We start from the raw sequence: 22,991 nt of genomic DNA, 5'->3' as shown, positions 1-22,991 counted from the left end.
TTCATCCAAAAATAAAAATTCTGTCATCCGTTACTCACCGTCCACTTGACTTTTTTTTCTGTGCCATTGATGTCTATAGTATTTTTGTTCCCACTATGGCTGCTGGTTTCTATCATTCTTCAAAATGTCTTCTGTGTTCAACAGAAGAAAGAAACTCAACAGGTTTGGAACAAGTGGAGGATGAGTAAATGACTACAGAACTTATATTTTTAGGTGACCTATTCATTAAAGGGGCAGACAACAAACCTGATGCTCTATTATAATAAACTGAACAATATTACTCTGCATTGGAGAGAATGCTAATATAATTATCATGATATAATTTATAGTTATGAAAAAGTCAATTTAAGAAATATTCTCCAACTCTATAACAGAATCTACAGAGAAGAGGGATGTTCTTAGCCTGCATGTCAGCCTTGAGATGTTTATGTAAAAAAGAGCTGAAATATAAATAATGTAGTCCTTTAGTTTGTACTTTCTGAAAAAAAAAATGAAGCCACAGAATACTGTTTGATCAATACATCCAATGGGTGTTAAACTTTAAAAAATAGACTATTTTTCTTTTTAGATTTTTGGTACAGTACAATCTTAATACTATAATGACACAATGGACCAATTTTGCGGTATTGTACAGCAATTTACAGCTATAGATGGGATTGGTTTTTAGCTTTTTCCATTTACATGAGCAGTGGGATTATATGTCATCAGGTGCACTATCTGCTGCCAGTTCACTGTAAAATCAATCACAAGAAAAATAAAACTACACAAAAACAAATTTAGATGATGCACTTTTAAATCAAAGATGTGGAAATAATTGTTTTTGGATTTATTAGATTTATTTTTTCTGTAAAGGTAAAAACAACATAATTTCTAACAGATCTTGTCTACTCGGCAGACTACAAAAAAATTACAACATATTTATTTTCCTTCAACTAACTACACTGCACTCTTAGAAACAAAGGTATGAGAGCTGTCACTGGGGCAGTACCTTTTAAAAGATATCTAGTCCGCTGTAGTACCTCAATATTAGTACCCAAATGCACCTTATGTACCTTTGAGGTACCAATAATGGCCTTTCAGCCACAAATATGTACTACCCCAGTGACAGCTATTGTACCTTTATTTCTGAGAGTTTGTAAAAAATGTTGGGTTCCACACAATCGACCTGTGTTGCGACAACCAAAAGGATTTAAGTTAATCTATTAGTATTTACAAATTTAGGTGGAATGAACATAAAATAATTAGGTTTCCCAAAAACAAAAAACTCAGGAATTGTGTTGTTTCAGCTCTTTTCAATCATGTAGTTTAAACAAACAACAACCATCACTTTTTGAGTGCGTTTATAGTTGAAACAAGTTTAAACAGTTAGTAACAATAGTAATCCTTATTTTTAATGTCAGTGACAGAGTTATTCTCAGCAGACTTCACAATAGAAACAAAACTAGCTGTCGTAAGAAATTGCTTGCAATAAAAATTACAAATTATAAAAACTTTTTTTATAAAAAAAAAAAATACAAATAACAACACAAATAGTAATCCTCATTTCAAATGCCAATTACAGAAATAAACAAAGATGGATGGATGGATGGATGGATAGATAGATATTAATATGTGAAAATAAGTGAGCACAACTGTCTTCAATCATTTGACAAGCATAACTTTTGCCTGAGACTGCTAATAAAACTGCCAAGCTCTGCAAATGGTCACATTATGAAAGAATACAAAACTTTAAAACTAAACAAAAATAATTTGTGTATGACACATTTATGGGTATCTCATTGACCATAATATCTCATCGGCTGTCAAACCTATCACACTGTTGGCTGTTTTTCTGACAGCCTGTGGATGAAAACAAAATGTGGGCAAATTGAAAGGTGCAGTTTTCTGATAAAGCTACAAGCAGGATGACGGAGGGCAACTTTTCTTTGACACTCCTATAATAACAAAGTCAACTTATTTCCTTCCACATAAATGAATAAAATAATAAAGTCACTCTGAGGTTGTTGAAATAAAGGTAAAGAGATTAGTACTATTGGATCTAGAGTTAGATATTAAATGATCTTGTAATCACCAAACGTCTAGACAGTGGAACAATAAAAGGTTATTTGGTGATTTAAGCACTGACATGGTTGTATTTGGAAGCAGTCATGTTTAACCTTGGCTGTTGACCATCCAAACAACAAAAAAGGTCACAAAAGGAACAGGAAAACCCCATTTTTTCCCACCCTCAGCTTCTCTTACAAACATGGGATTTCCCTTATTAACAGACTCTTGCACTGATACGAAATAAAACATGCAGAGCTACACATCCAGATATTCCATCAAGTGACCAAAAATTGCATTGGAATAATGAGATCCTCCAAACCAAACACTATTGTTGTTTCTCCTCCATTTCTCCTTCATCCGTTTTTTGCTTGAGAGATCAAAGAGGAGGGTTTTAGCATTCCTCTGAATAAGCTTTTAGCTTAACAACACAGGGCAATTTAGATCTCTCGCCGGCCAAGACAAAAGCTTCCAAGGATCTGTTAGCTGATATTCTAGTGCCTATTGTTGCCCTTGAACCTGATAAATTTGACAGGGCCCAAGAGAATGGACATTGTGATGCCACAAAGCTTTCCTTCAATAACCACGCGGCTAATCTCCTCGCCTGATACCGTATTAATAACCTTTTAATTAAAACAGAAAGCGACATTGAACAAGGACTAAGCTGGAGCACACTGGGAAGTAGAAGGAGAATCAATACATATACTCACAGACTTTACGAAAGGACGTTGGAGAAACAAAAAAGAGAGAGAGAAAGAGGCCCCTGTGAAGTGAACAATGTCACAAAAGGCAGATAGTGAGGAACAAAAAAATATTTGCTTATCAAAGGATCCAGATGGATTAAAGCTAAATCAATGCATCAAAGTGTTTATCGATGTGAAAGCTTTGTAATGATAGTTATAGAGACTTAGAGCGGGCAAATAATAGGAAAACACATACGCTTAATACACAAATACACTTCATAAAACATGGACAGCACATATATGCTATACCTGCAGGTTATCTATGTTTATATATAATATCTTTAACTGTTAAAAGCTATTAGTTACTAGTTGATCAGTTAAAGTTATTAGTAACTAATACAGCTATGGTAACTAATAACCTTAAATTTTCTGAATGTATAATCATTGTGAAAAGCGCTATACAAAATAAACCTAAAATAAACCATTAGTTTCTGTTTTGTTTTTTAAGAAGCTGACTTTATAAACAAATTTCAAACGTAATAAAATTCAAAGCTGGCTAAATTTGAAGACAACATAAAATCAGTCAAATAATACTATACAAAGAATACTACACTGTAAAACCCAACAAATGAAGAGAACTCAAACCAACTGAGCACTGTAAAACCCACAAAGTTAAGGTAACTTAAACCATTTCAGGAAACCGATTGCAACAAACCATTTAAGTTCAAAAACTAATATTAATGAGTACTGTGAACCTAATCCATTTGAGTAAATGAAGCAATTTGAGCACATTCATTTTCTTTTCGGCTTAGTCCCTTTATTGATCTGGGGTCACCACAGCGGAATGAACCGCCAACATATCCAGCATGTTTTACACAGCGGATACCCTTCCAGCTGCAACCCATCTCTGGGAAATATCCATACACACACACTCATTCACACACATAAACTACGGAGATTTTAGCCTGTTCAATTCACCTGTACCGCATTTCTTTGGACTGTGGGGGAAACCGGAGAAACTGAAGGAAACCAACGCAAATGTGGGGAGAACATGCAAACTCAACACAGGAATGACGACTGACTCAGCCGAGGCTCGAACCAGCTACCTTCTTGCTGTGAGGTGACAGCACTACCCACTGCACCATCGCGTCACCCAATTTAAGCCCAGTTAAACCCAATAAATGAAGAGAACTCAAACCAACTGAGTACTGTAAAACCCAATAAGTTAAGGCAACTCAAACAGTTTGAAGAAACCGATTGCTAAAAACCATTTGAGTTCAAAAACAAATCTATATGAGTACTGTGAACTTACTCCATTTCCGTTGAAGTAAAGTGGTATTTAATTAACTCATTACCTTCAACACTGAGTTCAAAACTCTTTTCAAATGAGTAGAATTAACTTTCAATAAATATTAAGTTAACTACACTCATTTCATTTGATAAAGTTAATTGCTGGGTTTTACAGTGCATTAAAATTATTGATCCCCTCCTCCTTAAGGTATATTAGAATGTGTTTGTTTATTTATTTAAATTCGACTGAGCAAAAAAGGATTCCTATCAAATATTTTTCACTTTTTTAATGATTTTCAGAAGACACACACAAAAATGATATTCAGCGCAACAGTAGTTTATACACCATGTATCTTGTCAGCAATATCAATAGACTTAAGGATTATAGTGAAGTCTCAAAATACTTATTTAACTGTCAATTTAAATCTTTATATTTTACCACTATGCTTCAAACACTACAGGTTTTACCCATTTATCAGGAAGAAGACAATCATTCAACATAAAGTAACAATATAATGATTACAGGTCAGATTACAGATCGGAATAAGAATGTTGTTACTTTTTTACATTTATCCGTAAAGTTATTTAATCCATGTTTTGACATTTTATTTTCATAAAAGTAATTTAAAATGTTGAAGGTGATTTGCACTTTTGTAAATTGAATGTTAATGGAATACCAAAAAAGACTTTTTGAATTTATTTTGCACCAGCTAAGGTTTTTTTTTAAGTACTTTAGAAGTACATTTAATCATTAGCTCAAATTAATTTCAACATTGACTAACACATTTTTTAAATGTATTTATTTATATTATATGCTAAAATGAAACGATCATTAACTACAACAAAATTAGTGTTGGTAAAATAGTGCCTAATTTTATTATCTTTTTATATAAAAAACAAGATTTTTAATTTAAGCATGAGACCCATAGAAAAATGAAAATTACACCATGATTTACCCATTAAACACACTTTTTATAATGGATTTGATTTGAACTGTTAAAGAGAAACACTTACATGCCGCAAAGACATGTTCTGCAAAGCACTACACATATTTACTAGGGATGTCCTGATCATGTTTTTGCCCTCAAATCTGAGTCCGAGTCATTTAATTTAGAGTATCTACCAATACCGAAACCCGATCCGATACTTCGATAATACATAAAGGTTTAGTAGAGGCATGCTACGGGCGAACGCCATATGTCTGTGGTGAACGAACATGGGGTACATCTTATAACAGGACAAGTAGTTTGTCAGAAATTGTCTAATAAAGGGCTGGCAGAGTTTTTTTCTGTGAAATAGTAAAGAGACGGCATTTTAAATGAAGGTTTTACGTTTGTTTTTGAGGTGTCTTATCAGATTTGTTATGTTAAATGTTTCCTTAGCACCTCTTGCAATGCCAAGTTTTTATTTCTCACAATGTTGGCAATGGTAATTTTGTCACCATCAATTGTATAGCACATACTTGTGCTTTCCACTTCAAGCTGCTTCCGTGTTTTACATTGCCGGCATTTAACCAATAGCGTCTCTGTGATGTCATGCCACACGTGTTGCTGTGTGAAGCCATATATATATATATATATATATATATATATATATATATATATATATATATATATATATATATATATATATATATATATATAAAATATATATATATATATATAGATATATATATATAGATATATATATAGATATAGATAGTTGAAGTCAGAATTGTTAGCCCCCCTATGAATTTATATATAAAAAATAATGTTTAACAGAGCAAGGGAATTTAATATTTTTTTCTTCTGGAGAAAGTCTTATTTGTTATATTTCAACTAGAATAAAAGCAGTTTTTAATTATTTAAAAACTATTTGAAGGTCAATATTATTAACTCCTTTAAGCTATATATATATATATATATATATATATATATATATATATATATATATATATATATATATATATATATATATATATATATATATATTTTGATAGTCCACAGAACAAACCATCATTATACAATAACTTGCCTAATTACCCTTTCCTGCCTAGTTAATCTAACAAACCTAGTTAAGCCTTTAAATGTCACTTTAAGCTGTAAGTGTTTTGAAAAATATCTAGTCAATAGTATTTACTGTCATCATGGCAAAGATAAGAAATTAGTCCTATTATGTTTAGAAATGTGTTGAAAAAAACTTCTCTCTGTTAAACAGAAAAAAAAACAAGTCTTATAATTTTGACTTCAACTGTATGCAGTACATAGTCGAGTCCTGATTGTGAGGTAATGTCTGAAACTGTAAAATGTAAGAGAGAGGATGACTGCTTCCGTTAAATGCAAGAAAGTTATGGAGTGCAAGAAAGTCATGGAGAATACACTTGTATGACGTTTCATCACTGAACTACCATTACAAAATACAAGGATAGTTGTTGACAAAGATAAACCGGGGTGCTTCTGAAGCCTGTTGATTGGGTACTAGAACTGCCATGTAAACTAACGAATCAGAACATTACAGAGACATTTACAGTATATGTGGCTTCTTGATGACAGAATGTGGACTGTAGGTGCCATGCAATGAACATGTAGTCTGGCATTATTTAGATCCACAACACATGAAGATTTAGTTTAGACAAAAATCGCATAATCTGACACAGTGACTGTCATCATAATAACCGACAATAGAAATCATGTAATCTCTATGTTGCTTGGGTGGAAAGATGGCTCAGTGGTTAATACTGTGCCTGACAGCAAGAAGGTCGCTGGTTCGAGTCTTGGCTGGGCTAGTTGGCATTTCTGTGTGGAGTTTCCTCCAGTTGCCCCCACAGTCTAAAGAGATGCGCTAAGAGTGAATTGGTTAATCAAAATTGGCCTCATACCCCATTCACACAGGGCATTAGCGTCAACGCTTTCCATTTACTTTGTATGGATGACGTCAGGCTTTGCTGAACTGCATTGTGGATCCGTTTGTGCTGCTTCAGTGGCGTTGCTCGCTGCAGAAGTTGAGAAATTCTCAACTTTTCTAGCAGCAACGGAAGCGTCAGCCAATTAGGTTGCTTCATGCAGATACCCTAGCTCAGACAGTAGCCGATTGCAGACTAATTTTGATCGCTGCTATGACGATCGCGTCAGCCCCAACTTCAGACACGCCCTCAGTTAAGCATTGACGCTCAAGCCCCTTTGAATGAACGGTTAGTGTATGAGTGTGTGTGTAAATGTGACAGTGTATGGGTGTTTCCAAGTGCTGGGATGTGGCTGGAAGGGCATCCACCACATATGTCAGAATAGTTTCCGATTCATCGCACTGTGTTGACCCCCTTATAAATAAGGGGACTAAGCCGAAGGAAAACGAATAAATGAATGAGTGTTGAATTCAGGACTGAGATTGAATTCGCCACACAACTGAACTTTTGAAACCCAATTGAAAAAAAACGGAAAAGCAGGTGAATGAAAAAGGAAACAGTGTGATTTATAGGCAGGAAAGGTGAGCTGCTGCGATAAAGACGTGGTGCTGTTTCAGTGTGAGTCTACGAAACCTGCTTAGGAAAGCTGCTTGCCTGTCCTCAGCCGTTCCTGGCACGCAGGGGTCATGACCTGGTCATGAATCGCTTCAATCAGCTCTGGCCGGGACAGGAGGGGAGGGAGGCGCGGGCGCGTTTGATCTCGGTTGGCTAGTCAAGCAGCAGGGGTAAGATATCCGCCAGCCTCTCCTGCAGGTCAGGCTCTGAGGGAGCGAGGCTGAGGGCAGGTCAAGAACACCGCTCTATTTTTCCTCTTCAGCGAGTCTCCACTCCCATTCTGACCCGCCAGAGCTCCTGCAGCCTCAAGTGCTGCCTCAGATGGGTCCGGTTAGTCGTTTGCTCCAGTATGAATTTATGGATCTGGAGTAAGCTGGTCAGTGTAGTGCATGTGGATGAGCTCTGTAAATGACCAGATAAAAGCAATTTTCTCATTTGCTATTGTTTGTCGAATGGAGAGGTTTAAGAGGTCTCATTCAAACAAGCATCTGGATGGATCAAAAACTGTAAACAAGATTACTGTAGTTTACTAAATATGAAAACAAAAAAAATTTTAATCAGAAAATCATTTTGGTAATTTAAATGAAATAACTGGGATAATTTCTCTAATTAGAAATATTTAAAGAAATATTTGTTTATAAAGTCAGAATTGTTAGCCCCCTGAAATATTAGATCCCCTGTTTACGTTTTATCCAATTTCTGTTTAACAGAGAGAAGTTTTTTTTCAACACATTTCTCAACTCATTACTAATAACTGATTTATTTGATCTTTGCCATGATGACAGTAAATAATATTTGACTGGATATTTTTCAAGACACTTCTATACAGCTTAAAGTGACATGTAAAGGCTTAACTAGATTAATTAGGTTATCTAGGCAGTATAGGGTAATTATGCAAGTTATTGTACATGATTTGTTCTGTAGACTATTGAAAAAAAATATAGCTTAAAGGGGCTAATAATTTTGACCTTAACATGTTTTTTATGAAATGAATATCTGCTTTTATTGTAGCCGAAATAAAAAATAAGACTTTCTCCAGAAGAAAAAATATTATCAGACATACTGTGAAAATTTTCTTGCTATGTTAAACATAATTTGGAAAATATATATAAAAAAGAAAACAAATTCAAAGGAGGGCTAATCATTCTGACTTCAACTGTATATAAATAATTCACTTTAATTGGTTGTATTGGTTATATTGACTTATAAAAATTAATTCAGCCTTGCTGAACATTTTTTAAAAATCTTACCAACTCCATATTTTTATATACAGTTGAAGTCAGAATTATTAACCCCCCTAAATTATTAGACCCCTTGTTTATTTTTTTCCCCAATATCTGTTTACCGGAGAAAATATATATTTTTCAACACATTTCTAAACATAATAGTTTTAATAACTCATTTCTAATAACTGATTTATTTTATCTTTGCCTTGATGACAGTAAATAATATTTGACTAGATATTTTTCAAGACACTTCTATACAGCTTAAAGCAGGGGTGGGCAAACTCGGTCCTGGAGGGCCGGTGTCCTGCATAGTTTAGCTCCAACTCAAAAATACCTGAACATGCCAATCAGTGTCTTCAAGATCACTAGAAATCTATAAGCAGGTGTGTTTGATTAGAGTTGCAGCTAAACTGTGCAGGCCACCGGCCCTCCAGGACCGAGTTTGCCCACCCCTGGTCTAAAGGGACATTTAAAGGCTTGACTAGTTTAATTAGGTTAACTAGGCAGGTTAGGGTAATTAGGCAAGTGATTGTATTATGATGGTTTGTTTTGTAGACTATCGGAAAAAAAACTAGCTTAAATTGGCTAATAATTTTGTCCTTAAAATGATGTTTAAAAAATAATAACTGCTTTCATTCTAGGCAAAATAAAACAAATAAGACTTTCTTCAGAAGAAAAAAATATATTTATAAAAGAAATATTTACAAAAGAAAAAAAAATTCAAAGGGGGTCTAATAATTCTGACTTCAACTGTAAGTATGCAGCAATACTAGTAAGACTAGTATTCACAAACCTCAAATCATAGTTATAAATGTAAAGGGAACTGGACTACATAAAAAAACGAAATATCTTAAAACTGATCTACTAATAAAAGCTACAGTATATCAGTAATGCTAAAATAAACTAAGAAAAATTTTAGATATGATTTATATCACTTAAAGATAGATATTTAATATATTAAATATTTAAACAATATGCACAATAACGTATTATCATAGCATCGGTCTGAAGAAATTACTGATAGTGACATTAATAACATTAAAACATTTTTATTTAAAACTCTTTTAGTTTTAAACTTTCTATTTATGACAGAATACTGGAAAATATGCAGAAATAGCATCCTTGTTGAGCATCTAAAAAAATTACCAACCCCAAAATTTGGAACAATAATATTATTAGGACAATCCACAAACCTCAAATAATAGTTATGAAATGTACTGTAAAGGGAGCTTAGCTATACATACATCAAAATAAGTTTCACATTGAAATACAAATCTGGCACAGTTCCTATTTATCAATGCTGGTCTACTACAATACTCTGACTTACGTCATTGAAATCTAATCCATGAACAAATTCAGGAGATGAGCATGAAGCAGGAATCAGTGTGTGGTCTTATACACTGAAGCTTTACTCTACCATTCACAGTGTCTCTTGACAGCAGAGGCTTTTTAGCTCTGGATATCGTCAAGCATTAAGTGGCTGAGAGTAATGGGATACATTCTGGGCACGCGCTAGAAGCCCAGCACTTTAGGAGAGGTGAAACCAGGACAATGAGAGCCGTTCCTCACTGCTGTGTTTACATTTACACCACACCTGCTTCCTCCACACCGCTTTCAACATCAGAGGCCGAGGAGAAGTCACAGAGTTTATTCAGACTATTTCTAAAAGGATATTCCAACTAAAACATTTTTTAAAGATTTATGACTTGGACCTAAAGGGACAGTTCAACCAAAAAACAAGAATTTGCTGTTAATTTACCCTCATGTCATCAATGATGTAGATTTATGCAGCATTTTAGGAGACTGTACAGTATAAATTATAATTGTGGTTCTTGGTGATTAAAAAATGCAATTTAACAGTTAACAGCCAAAAAAAAAAAAAAAAAAACATATACAGGCAAAACAACTTTAATACAGTTGAAGTCAGAATTATTAGCCCCCTTTTGAATTTTTTTCCTTTTAAATATTTCCCAAATGATGTTTACCAGAGCAAGGAAATTTCAACAGTATGTCTGATAATATTTGTTTCTTCTGGAGAAAGTCTTATTTGTTTTATTTTGGCTAGAATAAAAGTAGTTTTTAATTTATTAAAAGCCATTTTAAGGTCAAAATTATTAGCCCCTTTAAGCTATATATTTTTTCGTTAGTCTACAGAACATACCATCGTTATACAATAACTTGCCTAATTACCTTAACCTGCTTAGTTAACCTAATAAACCTAGTTAAGTCACTTTAAGCTGTATAGAAGTGTCTTGAAAAATATCTAGTTAATATTATTGACTGTCATCATGGCAAAGATATAATAAATCAGTTATTAGAAATGAGTTATTAAAACTATTATTTTTAGAAATGTGTCGAAACAAAATCCTATAAAAAGTCCTACCAGACTATCATCAGGTTGTGATAATGTTGTGAATAATGTTTACATTCCAATTGTTTCACTTCATAACACAAATTTATTATTAGAAGCCAGAAGTACGAAAGGAAGAGTTCACCCAAACCTGAAAATTCTGTCATTTACTTACCCTTCACTTTTCAGTTTCTTTCTTCTGCTGAACCTAAAAGAAGATTCTTCGCTGGAAACCTGCAACCATTGAATTCCTTTGTATTAATTTTTCCTATATGGTTAGCAATTTCCAATATGGATATCCAATAGATAGCAATTTTCTATATGGATAGCATCTTTCTTCAGCACATTTTTTTTACATAGGTTCAGCTGGAAAAAAGACACTCAAATGTTTAGAAGCAAATGAGCTTAGATAGTGGGTAAATGTTCCTGAATGAACTATCCCTTTAATTTTGTTTTGCTGTATTTTTTAAATCACACGTTATTGTAATGCACAATTCACATTCATTAACAAATAATTAACCAAAACTACTAAATAACTGTTTAATAATTATGAGGTGGCAGTCTAGGTGTTGGGTAGGATTGGGGATGTAGAACAACATCAAACTTTAGAAGTAACAGTTCATATCTTAATAATAGTGAGGTAAAAGTCAGAATAGTGTAAAAACCAAAAAAGGTATTCCCATTTTTAATTTTGACTCAAAATGTCATCGACTTGCATTTTATAAACGACCAATGACCAGTTTCAGTTAAAGCAACAGTTCTTTAGAATTAAAAATTCTGTCATGATGAACTATTGACTTCCGTATTAAGTACTATGGAAGTCAGTGTTTACATGTTTTCAGCATTTTTCAAAATATCTTCTTTCGTGTTGAGCAAATATTGAGAAAATTTTCTTTTTTTTGAGTCAACTACTCCTTTAAAAATCCTTTGCTCTGCTGAATTAAAAAGGAAAAATATACCAACCTCTTGCATGGCCTCAGGGAGAATAATTTAAGCAAAGTATTTTCTTTTTTTAAATGAGCTAAATCATTAGCATAACATACAAAACTACAGAAATAAGTCTATTCATACATACACAGTTTGCCATATTCAGTATTTTAAGTCTGGCCTGTTTGATAATACACAGATCAGAGGAGATCCAGAGGAGGACTTTGTACCATGAGGACCATTTCTCTTTGTTCTCGTAGGCTTTTATGAGCAAATTAAGTCTCTAAGTAAATTACTTTAAATGAGATTCTGAAAATGCTCATTGATTGCTTGGGATGAACTGTTTTTGGAGGTAATTTGTCTCTTCGAATCATTGAATTATGACTGCTTTATGTCGCTATCATTGTCTAATCATATTGGTTCTGCACTGCATTCTGCAGAATCATAAAACAGCGAGTATAGTATTGACAGCTATTGTGTTGACAATCTGGTTTTTGGCTCCACCTATAGTCCAATTACATTTTTACAACAGGATTTTTCAAATGTTAAACCAAAATATTACAAATTCAAAGGTTATATTATAATGAAACGAGAATGAAACTAAACAAACGTTCAGTCTTTCAATCAAATTTCAGTAGATTTTTAGGTTAAATGCTGTAACATGGCCATCATCAAGAAACACTATGATGAAAGTCCATTTACTGGCAATGATGCCTTTCACAAGAGGCTTACAAGGAAAGTGACATCTGTCTACATCCTGCTATTAAAATATCACATGATTTTTAGAAATAAAGGAAATCAAATACTGAAGTTAACTTCTATCACTTCTCGGAATCAATGTCATGACACTTAATTAGTAAATAATTCGTCATTGATCATTCATTTATTCATTAATTTTCTTTTCAGCTTAGTCCCTTTATTATTTGAGGTCGCCACAACGGAATGAACTGGCAACTTATCCAGCATATGATTTATGCAGCAGATGCCCTTCCAGCTGCAGCCCATCACTGGGAAACACCTATACGATTCCATTCACACACATACACTACAGATAATTTAGCTTACCCAATTCACCTATAGCACATGTCTTTGGACTTGTGGGGGAAAATGGAGCACCGGAGAACATTGATTATTCTTTGTGAAATTAAATTTTATTGTTGTTGATTTTTTTTTTTTTTTTTATAAAATATCCAGAATCTTTGTATGCTAAAGCTAACTTTAAATTTAGTATGCTCCCTAAATACACAAGATTTGATCATATTTTTAACACATTTTGCATTTGTTGACAAAATACAGCTTGAAATGGTACATAACAAATATGTATGGTACACAAGTGACATTTACAGACATTTTTTTACAAATAACAAGTCTTATTAATAGTCACAATTAATTCCTTGATTAACAAGTACACTAAAGTCATTCTCATTGTTTGTTTAAGGGTAAAAAAGTACTTTGAAATAACAAAGCAGAAATAAACACACATAAAAAATTACTGCGTTGAGAAAATTTGTTAAATTAAAAAAATTGGCAAACAAATTACTGAAGGCATCTAGGTAGTGAAAATCATATAAATTGCAAAAATTATTTGTGCTGTTGAAATTTTAGGGCATACTCACACTATGCTATCTGAAACATGCCCAGGCACGTTTCTCGTTTGTTTGACAAGTTTGAGTGCTCCAAATTGGGCTCAGGCACGGTTCAGTTGGCCAGCCCTGGCCCAGTTGCAAGAGGTGTGCCAGAGCGCGGTTGAGTAGGGCTTTGGTGCGGTACGCTTGAAGTGTGAGTGCAAAGCACACCTGAACCCAAAGCTGAAGACACAACGTCACTTTTAAGGGACTGTTTCATATGGATTTATTAATCATTCTTACTGTTCAATGAGTGCAAACTGTCATAGTTTATTAAAGACGCATACTTCTCGCTACACGTCAGCAAGCCTTCTAATACATGCAGCATGAGGACTTTTATGATTATTTATGAGCGTCAAAAGTGACTGATCTGTTTGGCCAAATATTTGACTGTGTGTCACTGCATCCCAAACAATTAAAATGATTTAATAAAGCAATCTCCACTATTCAGAGCAAGAGTGTTTCTCTTCTGTTAAACTGAACAGTCGCATCATCGATGACGTAAGTAAACTCAGATTCGGACGGCAAATGGCAGTATGTGTGTAGGCCGTCGGGGGAAAGGGTACGGGGACAATCGCAGTTCGGCATGGTTAAAGGCAGGTGTACCTAGTGTGAGCACGCCCTTAATAAAATGAATGACAGATTGTGTATCCATATTGATATCAGAATTAAATACTAATAAAGTGCTTATAGTTTACTATCTTATAAAGAATACGATTTGCTGTTTACAGATACAACCACAGCACAAAAAAATAAAAAGAGAATCTTGTTAAAATAAAGAATATAATAATATGTTTTAAATGAAAACAAATGCATGATTTAGCGCTTGGTGTTAGCTCCATCTTGAATAAAAAGTGGATTCTATTTATTAGCACTTTTTCCCTTAACTATGCAGTAATTATTGTTTTAATAAGTAATTTAGCAATTTGCATGACAAAAATTTTCCATAAGTTAAAACAAAACTAATTGACTTGAGCACTACAGACACCATATAGTTTCACTTCCCATGCCAGACATCACATGATCCACCACCAGACTCTTCACATTTACCTCAGTGTCCTGTCTTTGAGCACTGCTTGACTGAAGAGCCCAGTTTATCAGCAAGAAGGAACGGGCTAAGGTGGCAAACCTGACAAAAACAAAACAATGATTACAAATATTTCCTTCTTCAGTGAGCTCTTTCTATAAAGCTATACAAAATGCAGGAATCCGGAATTATTATTATTATTTTATGTATAAAAACTGATTTGTTTTATCTTTGCTATGATGACAGTACATAATATTTTACTAGATATTTTTCAAGACACTAGTTTTCAGCTTAAAGTGACATTTAAAGTCTTAATTAGGGTAATTAGGCAAGTTAGGGTAGTTAGGCAAATCATTTTATAACAGTGGTTTGTGCTGTAGACAATCAAAATAAATATTGCCTAAGATGGCTAATAATATTGACCTTAAAATGGTTTTGAAAAAAATTTAAACTGCTTTTATTCTAGCCAAAATAAAACATACTGTATAAGACTTTCTCCAGAAGAAAAAATAGTATAGGACATTCTGTGAAAAACGTCTTGCTCTGTTAAACATAATTTGGGAATTATTTGAAAAAGAAAAAAATTCACAGGAGGGCTAATTATTTTGACACAACTGTATATGCAACATAAGATAATGAATAAGATGCTCATTTACCTGTGGAGTAGCGTTCTCGTTTGGATCTAGAGTTTCTGAAATGGTAATGTCAAAGTCTGTGGAGAAGCGTGTGTTTTGGAGGATGGCAGCCATCTCTGCATCCACCTGCACTTGGACATTTGTCTGGAAAAGAATCAGCAGGACTTACCACAGAATAAGTCGTATTAATTTGTAAAAACTGTCAATATGCATAAATGTTTACCTTGAAAGAATGAGAAGAATCAAATTCAAAACAGTCGGCACAGTCAGGCACGCTGCCTTTATATGTGACCAGAGCTTTGCTTTTGGTGGAGTTTTGAGGAAGTTTAAAGATCCGATAAGTTCCAGATGCATATTTGACATCACCTGCAGTGACCAATTGGAGGTCAAAATAACACTGGTTGAACTGTAAAGCATCTGCTTCCCTCAAGTAACAAATAACTTTCAAAAATAGCTATGAAGCTGTAACCAAACCCCAAATAAACAGATTACCAATCTTTCTTTGAAGTTCTGAGTTGTGAACCACAATGTGACTTCCTGCAACCAGGTGTGGAGTGCTGAAACCGATGTCTTTCACCAGAGTGATGAGATCTCGCCAGTAGAGGGCGCCAGCCATTCCCTCTCCTGATGAAATCAAACACTTTATAAAGGGATGGTTCACCCAAAAATTACATTTCGCTCTTTATTTACTTACACTCAAGTGGTTAAAACTTATGAATGTATTTCTTCTGTTAAACAAGATATTGTGTAGAATCTTTGAAAAAAGCAGCTATTGACATCCATAGTATAATACTATGGAATTCATTGGCTTTTTTCCCCCAACATTCTTTAGTATATATTCATTTGTGTTCAACAGAGGAAAAAAAAAAACTCAAATGGAGGATCAAATAAAGGATGAGTAAATTATGACATTTTTTTTGTGTGAAATATCACTTAAAACCCCTTTTTGCTTTGTCTGCTCTATGTTTTACAGCTAATAAAAAAGTAACTTTCAGGTTTTTTTAACACCATGTCAGCTTCAACGGCTATAGTCATGCAAAAAATCTGTTGTTTCCAAAATTATAACCAGATGTTTTTTCTTCATTCAATTTTCATCAATCAATCCGAAACAAATATACAACAGCCCTACTGTTATACAGTATCGCGATAAAGCATGGTCCAAATAAAAACAACCAATAACAATCAAAGTTTACCCCACAGAACTGGATCTTCCTTGAAAGAGTCTGGAACTGCTTTGCTTGCATACATGTCACTATAGTACAACTCTCCACCTTCCTAGAAGATCATTTACAAATGCAACAAGCTTGTAAATATTTCAGATTCATAAATGCAAGAATAATAGAAAAAACATGAGCAGTTGGTATGTGATAGATTTGATCTCACCTTAAGAACTTTGAAAGCTTCACTTAAAACAGTTCTTTTATCTGGACACAGACATATAACACAGTTCGACCTAGAATAAAAAGGCATTTTTGCAACTTTTGCTCAGGCAGATTAATAGTCTACAAATGTAATAATATTTATGTGCATACACAAGTACATCCAATGATTTGTTTTGTATTGCTGCGTCACTGAGCTTCTCCATGTATCCTTTTACAAACACAGTGTTTGGTTTTGAGTATCCGAACTTCTCCTGATGGTACTGGACATATTTTTGTGAGGCGGATATCTAATTATGGAGCACACAAAAAGGGTAAATTTGCACTTTCTTTCATATTATCACACTTTTCAGTTAAGCTACTTGTATATATGATTAATGAAGATATGGGATAAAAATGCATCTTTAGATTGAGTTGTATTGCACATCTTCAAAGTTACAAAGCACACAGTCTCTAACAAAAGAGTGTGTGTTGGGAGAGAGTTAATAAAAGGTTTGTTGTAGTTAATCTGCTTGATAATTTGCATTGTCAGAATCTGACTTCGAGTTAAACTGATATGATAAAACCAAAGCCATAAGTATCTCATAGGTTAAAATCTGCAAATTACCATTTCGTCTGTCATATCCAGTCCAATGACTTGACCCCTCTCTCCCACTAGTTTGCTGAGGACGAAGCAGTCTCTGCCCGATCCACTGCCCAAATCAAGCACTTTACATCCTTCCAGCTTCTCTGGAATCACCAGACCGCAGCCAAAATACCTGCAGATTTATATAATTAATTTTTAAATTTACAATTTAGTGTTGCTCAGGGATGCTGTACCTCTTGCAAACATCCGGGTGAACTTGTTTGAGGGCTTCACATGCGGTCTTGGCCAGGGGTTTGGAGGGCAGAACACACGCAGCGTTGGTCTGCAAGTCATCTGAAGTCTCCAGCCGAGAGCCATAATAATTCTGTAAGTAATATAAAGCAATGTTGTGGTAGTCCAGTAGAGAAATGCTAAGCCCTATTTAAAAGCCGAGGCATGAACATGACAAATCCAATGAAGAGACGTTGCATGCTTTAAGTGTACACAAGGCAGTAGTATATTATAGTATACAGGTATATTATATAATTAATATTTATTTATTTATTAAAATAGAGAATATAAAAAAGAACTTAAAAATTCATTTAAAAATTACTATGAAAAAAAAATGATAGTTACAAATAATAAAATAATTATGATAAAATAATATAAAAATAAATTAGCAAATCATGCTAAAACTTATTTTAATAAAATATAAAATGTTAATTAACTTTACTGAAAATACATATTTTCCATACGCACCATAAAATTAACACAATCAAACATTTCATAATGGGGGTCCTATGCTTAAAAAGAATTGTAGTAGTTTTTTGTTGTTGAAACATTTTAATGAACAGGAGATGTTTATGAAAAATATATGTATTATTGAATAATATTTGTGTATATATATATATATATATATATATATATATATATATATATATATATATATATATATATATATATATATATATATATATATATTCATTCATTCATTCATTTTCTTGTCGGCTTAGTCCCTTATTAATCCGGGGTCATTTAGTTTATATATATATATATATTTTAAATAAATAAATAAATAAATAATAACAAATAAAAAGATCAATAGATAACTCTGGATGGAGCTGAACATACAGTGAGGTGTTTTTTTTTTTATTAACAAGAACAAGCATGTACAGTTTTCTTATACAATACAATACAATCACTTTACATTTCTTAACAAGAATGAATTCTTGTTAATGAATACGAATAAGATAATAAGAATAAGAATGAATACATTAATGAATACATTACTCATTCATGAATAAGAATGAATACATTTCTTAACAAGAATGAAAATGAGGTGTTCTTAAAGGTACAGTGAAAGTTTGACACCCAATGGTTGAACTAGGTATTGCACTCCGGAGTCAAAACAAACGCAAGAGCAGGTTGCCAGATTGAGGACTGGAGCAAGTGATTTAAACCGTGTTCTAAATAAAAGGAATGGCAACCGGTAGAAGAAATATTTTCCATATTAAAAGAAGTTTTTGTTCTAACTAGAGATGCACAATATCGGCGGCCATATTGTTATATAATATTTCAATGAATAAATAAATAAATAGCAGCTACTAAATTTTTGTTAACTGTCTGGTGCCACTGATGTTGCTGATTCACTGATCCTCCCCCTTCCTTATCGTCATTGACAGCACGCACACACCTTTAATGCACAGCAAGGGCAATTTAATATTTACCTTAAGGTAGATTAATTGAAGAACCTGTATTAATAATATTGTGGCTTAAAAACAAGTATGGCCAAATGATATTATTAGTGTCTGTATAGTAAGTGTGTATATATAAGCGCAGGTGGGGGGTTTGGGGGAATCCCTATTTATGGTGGGCATTTCCCTTATTTTCACATCCCAATGTTAAAAGGTATGCACAGAATTCTTTTTTTTTTTTTTTTTTTGTGCCACCCCAACATTTGATACAGCTGCTTTTGGCAACCCCTAAGAAAATTTTCTGGGGCGCCACTGCAGGTGGAACTCTGAATCTGCATCTTATTTCAGAGTCTGCTACAAACTGACATTGGGCAGGTTAAAATTACCAAAACAAAGACAGTTTCAAAGCAGAATATCTGACCTCGGCATTGTTTTTTCAGATAAAGTATAATCTGATAAAGTGTGTTAAAATATGTTCACTTGGCACGTTTCTTAAATATCTGCAAACATATTATGGTATTATGCTTTAAATGAGTCAAAAACTTCCATACAGCACATTTAATGCTGTAATTATTAAATAATTTTTTTCACTTTAATTTTTGTTACTGACAGTATTCAATCTTATTACTGACCCAAGAATAGGACCCCAGGTGAAATGGTCTACCAATAAAAATTTTTTCAAATAAACTATAGTAAAACTGCTGTGGTCAAGTGATTTACACCTTCACGACAAAACACTATAAACTTTTTAAACGGGCAAAACTCTGCACAAAACACACCAACACCTCTATGCAGATCTCTTAAAGTCAAAAGTAGGCTACAAACACAGCTGTAACTGATGAAGTTGCACCGAAAATATGTTGTCATGTCGTTGGTCGCGTCCCATGTTTAGCAATATTAAAGGGTAACAACACGTTTTAGCAGCTTACCTTCACATTCTCGTGAACAGCAGAAGACATTTTTAGGGTTTGTTCTTTACGCTGAACAGCCAGAGACCGGAGAAATGCGCTAGCGTACTTCATCAATACAAAACAAACCATGAAGTTGTAGTTTTGTCAACGCCCACGAGGTTCGAGCTGTTAGTGAAATTTAACGCAAATTCTAGTGGTTTAGTATGTTTTGAATACAGTAACACGAGTTAACTTTACATCGTTTGCAACGTTCTTGGGGCAAAGTTCTTGCTGAATTATTATTCCTGCTGCGTATAATCAACGACAGCTTACTTCTATCCACTCAACCACCAGAGGCCGCCACGCGTCCATATATATTTTCTAACAGTCTATGATCCACGGCTTTCAGCAATGATCATCCATAACTAGTGGTATATTCACTAGTTATGTTTATAAACTAATAGAAATAGGTATGTGAATACATCAAGAGCTCCATTTTAGTGTCTTCTAGATCAGATGTGGAATATTTAATCATACTCAAAACAAGTTGATGATGTGTGAAATATAATATCCAAATCAAGCATCTGTATTTCTGTATATGTGGTAGTTTGATATTTTGGCACAGTTTAAAAGATAGTGGTGTGAAAAAGAGGCCTGACATGCTGTGATGAATACACACATTGTTATTCTTCTGCGGTGTGTGTGCGTGTATGTGTGTGTGTGTTCATGGGACTGGAAAAGTCGTTCCACAGTGTCCTGCTTGACATTAAGCAGAGTCAGTCAGCTGTGACCTTCCTCTGCCCTCCGAGTCCTGAGTCTCTCACCAAACAACAGCTTGTACTTTGATTGAAGGCTGGTCCAAGTATGTCTGGTTTCACCCCCTTGTAAGCAAATATCTGTGGGACGAGTCTGAAAGGCCTTTGTTATCAAAGACAAGACATTTGCTGTAGGAGAGAGATGAGCCTGTGATTCATTTCAATGATGGCTGGTTTAGGCTTTAATAGTGCCTCGTCTTTAAAAATAATAATAAAACAAAAGTTTTAATTAAGTTGTTTAATTAAGTTTTAATTAGTTGTAATTGTTTTATAAACTTTATGCTTTTAAAATGATTAATAATAATACATTATAATTATGTTAATAAAAAGTGTTTCTAATAATCATAATAATAAAAATACCTATATTTCCCATTTTTTCATACAAAAGTAGGCCTAATAACAAATATTTTAAACTTTTTTCTTATTTTGTACTTATTTTTATGTTATATATCTCAACCATTTTAAGGGTTGTTATCTATCTCGAAAATCACAATCAAATTACAAAAACTTTACTCACAATAATAATATAAAAATAGACATTAAAAATTATATATATCATTTAGTTTGTAATAAAACAAAAAAAAATTACAAATAAAATGCAAATCAAATTTTAAAAATCGAATTAAATACAAATATATAAACATATTTTTAAGACTAAAAAGCTCATAAAAATTACAAAACACAACCCAATGATTCATGATGAATGAAAATGAAAAAAAAGAAAACTGAAAATTTTAAACAAAACCAGGTTTAAATGATTAATATACATTGCGATATTTACTCAGATATACAGTAGAAGTGTACCCTGCATGTAATCGGTGTGGGCTCGAACCGGCATTACTGGCAATATGTTTTGGAGCTGCCCAAAATAAGCATCTTACAGGGAAAATATTTTTCTGACATTTTCAAAAATAGGTCAAAAGCCGATAGATCCAGATCACAGTTCTAGGCATCACTGATTTCTAAAGTACAGAAGTACAGAACAAAAAACAGTTCCATTTGTCTGTCTGTTAGCAAGAAGGTTAATATTATTTAACTAAAAACATTAAGTTGTTCCTACATTTAATCTAATCTAAACATTAAAATCAAGGGATTTAATGAAATATTTGGAATTAGAGAAAATCAGATTTTTCCTGAAAAAGAAAGAAGGCAAATTCTATCAAATCTGGCAAACTTTCATGGATTGTTTAAAAAAACATAAATTCTAAAGTTGAAAAGGATCAGACTCATTTAGATAAAAAGAGAAGATTATTATTTTATTTATTATTTTTATTTATTTATTATTATTGTTGTATTTATTTTATTATTTTTATTATTCTTTTTTCATTGTATTAATCTATGATCACTATAATTCTGTATAGATTGTCTGTATATTGAATGTTTTGTTGTCGATTGTGGTGTGAAGGTTTGTTGGACCAAATTTGTAAGTCGTTGTGTTGGAATGTCTAAAAACAAGACATACACACACACACACACACACACACACACACACACACACACACACACACACACACACACACACACACACACACACACACACACACACACACACACACACACACACAGTGCTCAGCATATATAAGAACACCCCTCACAAATCTATCTTTTAAATTAATATTTTTAATAGAAAGCTATACAGTATTAGGTTTTGTGCACATTAAATTAGTCAGTACTGAAGCCAAATCTGGAGCTTATTTAACAAAATAACTGACTATAATGATCCAAAAACCATTCATCCATTTTCTTTTCGGCTTAGTCCCTTTATTAATCTGGGGTCGCCACAGTGGAATGAAACGCCAACTTATCCAGAATATGTTTTACGCAGCGGATGCCCTTCCAGCTGCAACCCATGACTGGGAAACCCATACACACTCATACACTAGACAATCTAACGTACCCAATTCACCTGTACCACATGTCTTTGGACTGTGGGGGAAACTGGAGCACCCGGAGGAATAGGCGAACATAGGGAGAACATGCAAACTCCACACAGAAACGCCAACAGACCCAGCCAAGGCTCAAACCAGCAACCTTCTTGCTGTGAGGCGACAGCACTACCTACTGCGCCACTGTGTTGCCCTTTTTTGCAATGTTTTGCTTGAATTTAATTCTATTATCTTTCTATTTCTAAATATGTTTGGTTGACTAAATATTATTTTAATAAATATAGCTGTTTAATAAATCTGTTGCACCTAAATACATTGCCCATATTCACTGAGAAATGGATCAAAACATTCATTTTCAAATGGGGTGTACTTAATTATGCTGAGCACTACTAAATAACATTACTATGAAATAATACTACGAAACACAAAACATTATTCATAAATTCCAATTATTCCAGGC

General features: G+C 33.5%; 1 protein-coding gene across 9 annotated transcripts in view; it reads right to left on the bottom strand.

The window, feature by feature from the left end:
- zgc:153372 overlaps positions 1 to 20,179 on the bottom strand; it is an 81,378-nt gene extending 61,199 nt beyond the window's left edge. For 4 of the 9 annotated variants that reach the window (XR_012390581.1, XR_012390582.1, XM_073923283.1 and 1 more), the window contains exons 1-10: positions 19,870 to 20,179; positions 17,501 to 17,631; positions 17,289 to 17,439; positions 16,835 to 16,971; positions 16,686 to 16,755; positions 16,496 to 16,577; positions 15,795 to 15,926; positions 15,526 to 15,668; positions 15,324 to 15,446; positions 14,691 to 14,769 (exon numbers count right to left, since the gene is read on the bottom strand). Coding sequence is in view for 4 of the 9 variants with exons in the window: in XM_073923283.1 (XP_073779384.1) it covers positions 14,692 to 14,769; positions 15,324 to 15,446; positions 15,526 to 15,668; positions 15,795 to 15,926; positions 16,496 to 16,577; positions 16,686 to 16,755; positions 16,835 to 16,971; positions 17,289 to 17,439; positions 17,501 to 17,631; positions 19,870 to 19,980 (1,158 nt within the window). In the remaining 5 variants the exon portion in view is untranslated. 9 annotated transcript variants of the gene reach the window in all.
- Positions 20,180 to 22,991: the final 2,812 nt, after the last annotated feature.

The sequence above is a fragment of the Danio rerio genome, chromosome 15, assembly GCF_049306965.1.
Source record: "Danio rerio strain Tuebingen ecotype United States chromosome 15, GRCz12tu, whole genome shotgun sequence".
In the NCBI taxonomy this organism is placed as follows: domain Eukaryota; kingdom Metazoa; phylum Chordata; class Actinopteri; order Cypriniformes; family Danionidae; genus Danio; species Danio rerio.
Note: the sequence above shows the minus strand (reverse complement) of the source record. Positions and strands in the feature narration are given on the sequence as shown.